Source organism: Tupaia chinensis, unplaced genomic scaffold (assembly GCF_000334495.1).
Source record: "Tupaia chinensis unplaced genomic scaffold, TupChi_1.0 Scaffold000057_1, whole genome shotgun sequence".
NCBI lineage: Eukaryota > Metazoa > Chordata > Mammalia > Scandentia > Tupaiidae > Tupaia > Tupaia belangeri.
The window spans coordinates 5196188-5203675 of record NW_006159515.1 but is presented as its reverse complement, the minus strand read 5'-3'; the positions used below and the strand labels follow the sequence as shown (position 1 = coordinate 5203675).

At 43.8% G+C, this 7488-nt stretch overlaps 1 protein-coding gene and 1 pseudogene across 1 annotated transcript in view; one reads left to right on the top strand and one right to left on the bottom strand.

Annotated features, from left to right (window-relative positions):
- TM9SF2 (transmembrane 9 superfamily member 2) overlaps positions 1-7488 on the top strand; it is a 69338-nt gene that overhangs the window by 39493 nt on the left and 22357 nt on the right. Inside the window, exons 7-10 of the mRNA XM_027776252.1 lie at positions 1050-1174; positions 2603-2714; positions 6147-6226; positions 6896-7004. Of these exons, the coding sequence (XP_027632053.1) occupies positions 1050-1174; positions 2603-2714; positions 6147-6226; positions 6896-7004 (426 nt within the window). The remainder of the gene's footprint in view (positions 1-1049; positions 1175-2602; positions 2715-6146; positions 6227-6895; positions 7005-7488) is intronic.
- LOC106736189 (60S ribosomal protein L27 pseudogene) lies at positions 3165-3680 on the bottom strand (annotated as a pseudogene).

The following is a 7488-nucleotide window of genomic DNA, read 5'->3' as shown; positions in this document are numbered from 1 at the left end:
AAACACTCAAAAAAAAAAAAAAAAAAAAAAAAAACCCCTCCAAAAAAAAAAAAAAAAAACTGTCATTAGCTTGATCCTGAAATTGGTTATATTGGGGAACCAGCAGGTGGCATGGTGGTTAAAGGTGCTGGACTCCCACATGGCTTGCTTTCTCACTTTGTCTTTCTCTCTGTCTTTCTCTCTCTGGTCAAATTGAAAAAATATAATAATAAATAAATAATAAAATAATTTTTTAACAAAAGAAAAAGAAATTGGTTATATTGGTAAACTATTTTTGTTTGTTCATTTTTAGAGAGACTTTTGCTATAGGGCATGTACACTTGCAAGAGAGAGACAGAAAGAGAGAAATTACCCCTCAGGGGGGATGACCACACTGCAGTCCTTTCTCCTCCATTCTCCTCGTGGGATTTTGGGCACGCATGCAGACACGCCTGGCGTGAGCTCGAAGCCATCAGGTCCAGGACCTGAACCATGTTAACTATGTGGGAGTCCAGCAATGTAACCATTATGCCATCTGCTTATCCTGGTAAATGTTTTTTTTGTGAAAGCTGACCAGAAACACCAGAATAACCTAGGTTATTGGTTTAGTCCAAAGCTACAAATTTCTGTGGAAGGAAAATATTTGAATGTATAAGATTTAGTATGCCCAGGCCCGTTTGCTGTGGTGCAAGCAATAGGGCACTGCTGCATAGGGCCGGGGCCTCTGGGAGGCCAGGGTTCGGATCCTGCACCAACCTGCAGAGGTGGTGTGCTGTATCATATTCTTTAATTCCAGCTGAGATCCAGAAACAGAGGATCGGTATAAGTGAAAAGATGGAAAATATTAGAAAATATCCTTTTGAACAGGCACTTATTAAATTTTATGTGAAAATTAAAACTTTAAAAAGTGTCATTTGTACTTCCTAAAGAAGTTAATTTTTGGCTTATAGGCTTTAAGCTTAAAATGAGGATTAAAATTCTGTCCAAGTTTAAATTTTTCTACATTTTAAAAATGTTATGGTTTGACTCTTACATTGCCAGTTTTCTAACTTTTAAGTTCTGTTCCACAGTCAGAATTCCATGAAAGGGATACATTTTACATCTTCAACCATGTTGACATCAAGATACACTATCATGTTGTTGAAACTGGATCCATGGGAGCAAGACTAGTGGCTGCTAAACTTGAGCCAAAAAGGTAACTATACAAATTGATACAAAGTAAGTAAATAGAAGTGAAATTTAGACCCAAACAGTAAGTATTTTGGTCTCATATAACATATTCTTTAGTAAGTATTCTGGCATTTGAGAATCAATTTTATAAAAACTCCTTTAGCATGATTTGCTGCTAAGTTATGGACTGTCTAGAGAGTCATACAAACAGTGATTTTCCTGTCCTGGTGAGTTCCGGCCAAAGTGCCTCTTTGTTTTGTTTTTACTTTTTTTTGTTTGTTGTTATTTTTTTTTTTTCAAGAGAGATTTTTGCTATAGGGTGTGTGTGCTTGCTGAAGAGACAGAGACGGAGAGACAGAAGACAAGTCACCCCTCAGAGGGGTTGGCCATGCCGCACATCCCTTCTCCTCCATTCTCCTCTCTGGATGTTGGGCATGTACACACACCCAGCGTGAGTTTAAAGCCACCGGGTCTGGGACTCGAACCATAGTTGACTGTGTGGAAGCCCAGCAATGTAACCATTACACCATCTGCTGGTCCCCATTTTGTTTTTAATTGGAAGTTTTGACTGCTTTCCACTTGTCAGAGGGGCTGGAGAACAGGAATGGCTGGGGCAGCATCCCCTTCACAGTGTCTGGGAAGAGCAGTGCCTCAGGTGTTTGCCACGCTCCTCTGGCCAGAGGCCAAATGAGCTGATGGATGTTGTAACTCCTACAGGCTCCACTCCGTGTTAGACGCCAGTGAGTGACAGCTCACTAGAGCATCTCTCCAAGTCGTCGGACTTTTAGCATCGGTTCTTCATGAGAGCCTTTCGATGGGGTGTTCCGTTTTTTCCGTGCCTTTGCCCACCACTGAATTAGCTGTCTTCTCACGTCACTGGTGGCAAAGAAATGCGTAGGATGGCAGTTTCTAAAATTCCGTCAGTTTTTTCCTTTCTAAAAGATTTTTGCACTCACTAGAGAGAGACAGTCCCAGGGAAAGGGACAGTGAGAAATCACCCCACATTGTGATGATTGTGATAGCCACATCACAGTCCCCTCTTTTCCATTTTCCTCTTGAGGTTTTGGGCATGCATGCACACGCACCCCGCATGTTTTCAGGCCCCCGGGTCCAGACTTGAACTGCCCAGTCAGCCATGTGGGATCCAGTGTCTTCACCACTATGCTACCCTCTGGCCCCAAGTTTGTATTTTGTTTTGTTTTTTAAAGATTATGTAATGTTCTTTCTTTATGATGTTTTCAAAGCTCTGTTTATAATTTTGACTAATAATTTCGTACCTAGACCTATCACTAAGCCTATTATTTATTATGAAAGCAGCCATCCTGTAACTAGGACATTAATACTTTCACCCTGACTATAAGCAGCATTGTGAGATATGCACAGTCTCTAACCTTTACCACATTACCTTAAACTGTACTCTATCAGCATCTTGCCAAAATGTTTCTTTCCACAGCTTCAAACATACCCATATAGATAAACCAGACTGCACCGGACCCCCCATGGATATAAGTAACAAGGCTTCTGGGGAGATCCAAATTGCCTATACTTATTCAATTAGTTTCAAGGTGAGTTTGTTTTTATCTTTAGTATAACTCAGAAATTGATTTTAAACTTGTATACTTAAACTAATTAAAAATATTAATGATTAAGCTTCTCAAACAGATAAGCTGTTTGGGTTTTTGTGGGGGTTTTTGGGGGGTTTTTTTGAGAGCTTTAAAAAATTTTTTTTGAGTCATTTTTGCTATTGGGCACATGGATTCACCAGCGACAGAAAGCGAGAAATCAACCCATGGGGGCATGGCCAATCCACAATCCTCTCTCCTCTGCTCTCCTCTCGGGATCTTGGGCACGCACGCACATGCACCTGGCATGAGTTTAAGCTACCAGGTCTGGGACTCAGACTGCGGTCAACTACGTGGAAGTCCAGCAATTTAACCATTATGCCATCTGCTGGTCCCGATAAGCTGGTTTTTTAAAGAATTATTAGGGCTTTTTTTTTTTTCCCCCACCTTTTCAATGACTGAAACATAAAACATCTAAAACCGCAGCTTCTGGAAGAACCACTTATTCTTGCCTGTCTTGTACCTCTCATCGAACTTGACCTTTGCCTCCCACCGGGCCTTGTGTTTAAGAGCAGGATCTCTGAAGCCACCCTTGTTGACCACAGTTTTGTACAAGGGAATACCCACAGAGTACCTTGTGGGCCTGCAGTGATTGTGGTATAAACCTTCACAAAAGACTTGATCTTTGACCTCTTGGCGATTTTCTTCTTGCCCATGGCAGCTGTCACTTTGCAGGGGTAGCGGTCAATTCCAGCCACAAGAGCATGGCTGCAGGGTGGTCTGAGGTGCCATCATCAATGTTGTTCACGATGACGGCTTTGCACCCAGCACTCGCGTCCGGCCAGCGCCAGCACCACTTCCCGGGTTTCATGAACTTGCCCATTTCGACAGCAATTATCAGGGCAATTATTTAGTTTTATTTATTGTTATTATTTGTAAGACTTTGCTATAGGGCACAGGCACTCACCAGAGAGAGAGAGAGAGGAAGTGAGAGAGCAAGCCACCAGGTCAGGACACAAACCATGGTCAGCCTCCTGGGAGTCCAGTGTCTTCACCACCATGCCGTCTGCTGGCCCCAGATAACTATTAATAAGATGATGATTGGAGTAGTTTGTCAGTGTACCAGGTGACATGGTCACCCTTTAAACTGCCTTAATTTAAATGAAAAGACATAAGTTGCTGGAGCCTAGTTTAATGCTGAGCACAAAAGCTCCCTAGACGACGGGCCAGCAGGTGGTGAGGACAGGCCAGCAGGTGATGAGGACGTTAAGGCAGCTGGATCCCACGGGGCTGACTGTGAGTCCTGGATCCTGAACTGGGGGCTTGAAAATCAAGGGTGTGTGTGAGCATGTGCCCAAAAATCCTCAGGGGAGAATGGAGGAGAAGGGATTGTGGTGTGGCCATCCTCTTTGGGAGGTGATTTCTAAATATTTTCCCTCCTCTCTCTCTCTGGTGAGCACATATACCCTATAATAAAACTAAAAAAAAAAGGTACATATAAGACAAAAGGTAGAAAATAAGATATATGAGAATATCAAAGACATACAAAAAGCAGTGGGAAAAAACACTACCATTTTTTGAAATCACAATTTGAATATAAATTTAAATGGAAAGTTTCCTGCTGGTAGATTTTCCTTATTGTTTCTGTTAGAGGGTAGATTTTCTTAGGGAAGTAAAGGGTTCGTTTTCATTAAAGGTAAGGTTTCTGATAAGGAAAATAAAAGTTCATTGCCGTGAGAATCTTAGGGGCAATTTTCCACTTTTATTTTTGAAAACTTTTTTTTGACAATCCAATATAGTTGTAACATTTAATATCCCTTGGGGTTTAATTGTGCAGGTCTAGCGCAGGGAGCAGTATAGAAATGTTTCTACGTATTTAGAGCTCAGTGTGGGTGACAGCTGCCAGATGCCCAAGTGTGCCTGAGTGTGGCTGGTTAGCGTCCCATAGTCACCGAGTAAAGAATAAGTTATTCCGTTCAGTTATTTTTTGGGGAAACAAATGGCCCTAAATTTTGTCATCTAAAATAAATCTTTACTATTTATAGTTAAAGCAAGACTTAGTTACAACATTTTTCTTTTTTTGGAGAGGTTTTCGCTATAGGGCACTTGCGCTCGCCAGACAGACAGAGAGAAACAGAAAGCGAGAAATCACCCCCCAGGGGAGATGGCCACGCTGCAATCCCTTCTCCTCCATTCTCCTCTCGGGATCTTGGGCGCACACACACACATGCGCCTGGCATGAGTTTAAGCCACCGGGTCCGGGACGTGAACCATGGTCAACTACATGGGAGTCCAGCGACATAGCCATTACGCTGCTGGTCCCACAACATTTTTCTTTAAAGATTATTTATTAATTATTTTTTAAATTTGCTATAGGGCACACGCACTCACCAGAGAGAGTGAGAGAAAGAAAGAGGGAAAGTGAAACAACAAACCACTAGGTCCAAGACTCGAATTGCGGTCGACCCCGTGGGAGTCCAGTGCCTTAACCACCTTACTACCTGCTGGCCCCAACAATTTTTAAAATTTATTTATTGATTATATTTGCAGTAGGGTGCACACACTCACCAGAGAGAGACAGGCAGAGAGAAGAAAACGTGATAAAGCACCTCCCGGGGGATGACTCTGCTCCAGTCCATTCTCCTGTTAGGATTTTGGGCGTGCACGTGTACGTGCCCAGTGTGGTTTTCCAGTCACCGGGTCAGGGACTTGAACTGCATTGTCGGCCATGTGGAATGCAGCCACTTTAACCACCACACCACCTGGCTGGCTCTGAGGTGTATTTTTTTGAGGGAGAGAAAGACACACAGGAACCCTGGAGAAGCTCTTATCACACTACACTCCTCTCTGAAGTTCTGCAGCCAAGCTCATGGTACACCACAGGTCAGCCCAGAAACCAAACCCAGGCCCTTCCCATATGGCCCCAGTGTCATGCAGTGGTGGCCCATTGCCTGTGGCCCTGCAGCTGTGCCTTGCCTTAGCAAGGCTTTTAAAAACACAGATTTATGGGTACTGTTAGGAACGCTTATGTTCTGTTTCTGTTTATTTACTGTTGAACATCGTCCCACTATCTCCTAAACTGGAATAAATCTAAGACTTCCTGAACCTCGTGGCTAACCAGAGTCAGGGTGATTACAGATGGCAGCGGTCATCCCGCCGTGGCGGCACAGCAGGGAACACAGGGAAGGTGGGGGTTCCACTCCCAGGTGGGCCTGGACTTGCCAGGCCTGGACATGCCTGGCTAGCTGGGGAAGGCTGTGGGGAGGATTGCAGTGTGAGACACTGTTGATTGTGCTTGCCCGTCTGTCCGTCTCTCTCTCACAGATGAAAGAAATTGCAGTTGTTTCCCAAAGAGAGGACGAGCTGTGAATGGGATCTGGGGACTTTTCATGTGCTTTGGGAGCAGATGCTTAAGTCTTTTCCTTTCCCCTCTAGGAAGATAAAGATATCCGATGGGCTTCTAGATGGGACTACATCCTGGAGTCCATGCCGCACACCCACATTCAGTGGTTTAGGTAAGAGGACAGTCAGCCTTTTTGCTTTCTCCCTTGCTCCTTCGAACATCTCCTCGCTCTAAACGTGGGCCCTGGTCCTGCCTTTAAATCTCAGGTTGTGAGACAGGGCAGGCCACTCAGTTCCTGGGAGTCTGTTCCCTTATCTAGAAATACCTTCCTGATGGGATTGCTCTAAGGAATGTAAGAGTGCCGAGAAAACAAGCTGTTATTATGACTGTTTGTTTATTATTCTCTTCAAAGTCTGACTCCAGAGTTTTTCTAGAAGCCCGTTCATGGTGCCCTCACTTTCCTTTTCCTGCTTTGCTGACTACTCTCTTTTCACTCGCACTGACCTACTGTTTGGTCTTCGGTAAATCCTTCAGGGCTGTCCTCGGTTGATTCTCAAAGCTTGTGCGGCTGCGATTGGGCTCGGTAGTTACTTGATGTTGACTGTGGACAAAACAATTCCAGTTGTAAGCAGACTGTGAAGCTGTCCTGTTAGGTGTGTAAAGTTACACATTCACTATAGGAAGCGCGGAAGAGCACAGGTCGTCGCATTTGTTGGGATTTAGGTGGTTTAGTTTAAATTTTGATTAATGCCATTTTACCATTACTGAATAAGCAGTTAAAAAAGAGTCTAACTTGTGAAGATCAAGCTCTGGATTAATCACGATGTGCCTATTTTCACAGCATAATGAATTCCCTGGTCATCGTCCTCTTCCTGTCTGGAATGGTAGCTATGATCATGTTACGAACCCTGCATAAAGATATTGCCAGGTACAATCAGATGGATTCCACAGTAAGTGCAAATTTATTTCATTAGTTATTTATTTATTTAGAGATTTCTGCTATAGGGCATGGGCACTCTCGGGGACAGGAAGGGTGACCGCACTACAGTCCCTTCTCCATCCTCCTCTTGGGATTTTGGGCACACACGCACATGCACCCAGCTTGAGTTTGACACCACCAGGTCTGAGACTTACCTCGCAATTGGCCAGGGGGAGTCCAGCAACTTACATTGCTACACCCTCTGCTGGTCCCACACATTTTAACTAGTCTTTGGTCTGGCAAAGACCTGGTCTTTATTGTCGCTTTGTAAAAAGCTGGAATAATTACCTATAGAATCTGGTTTTAAAACGTTTTTCTCTGAAGTTATCTTGATTTCACATTTTCACATTAGAAAGCAGTACTTAAGAGTTGGTGTTCTCCAGGAATTTAGTCTCCACAGCACTTGGAGCTGAGCTGTGCAGACCCGTCTGTCAGTCGGTGGTGCAGGGTGGGTT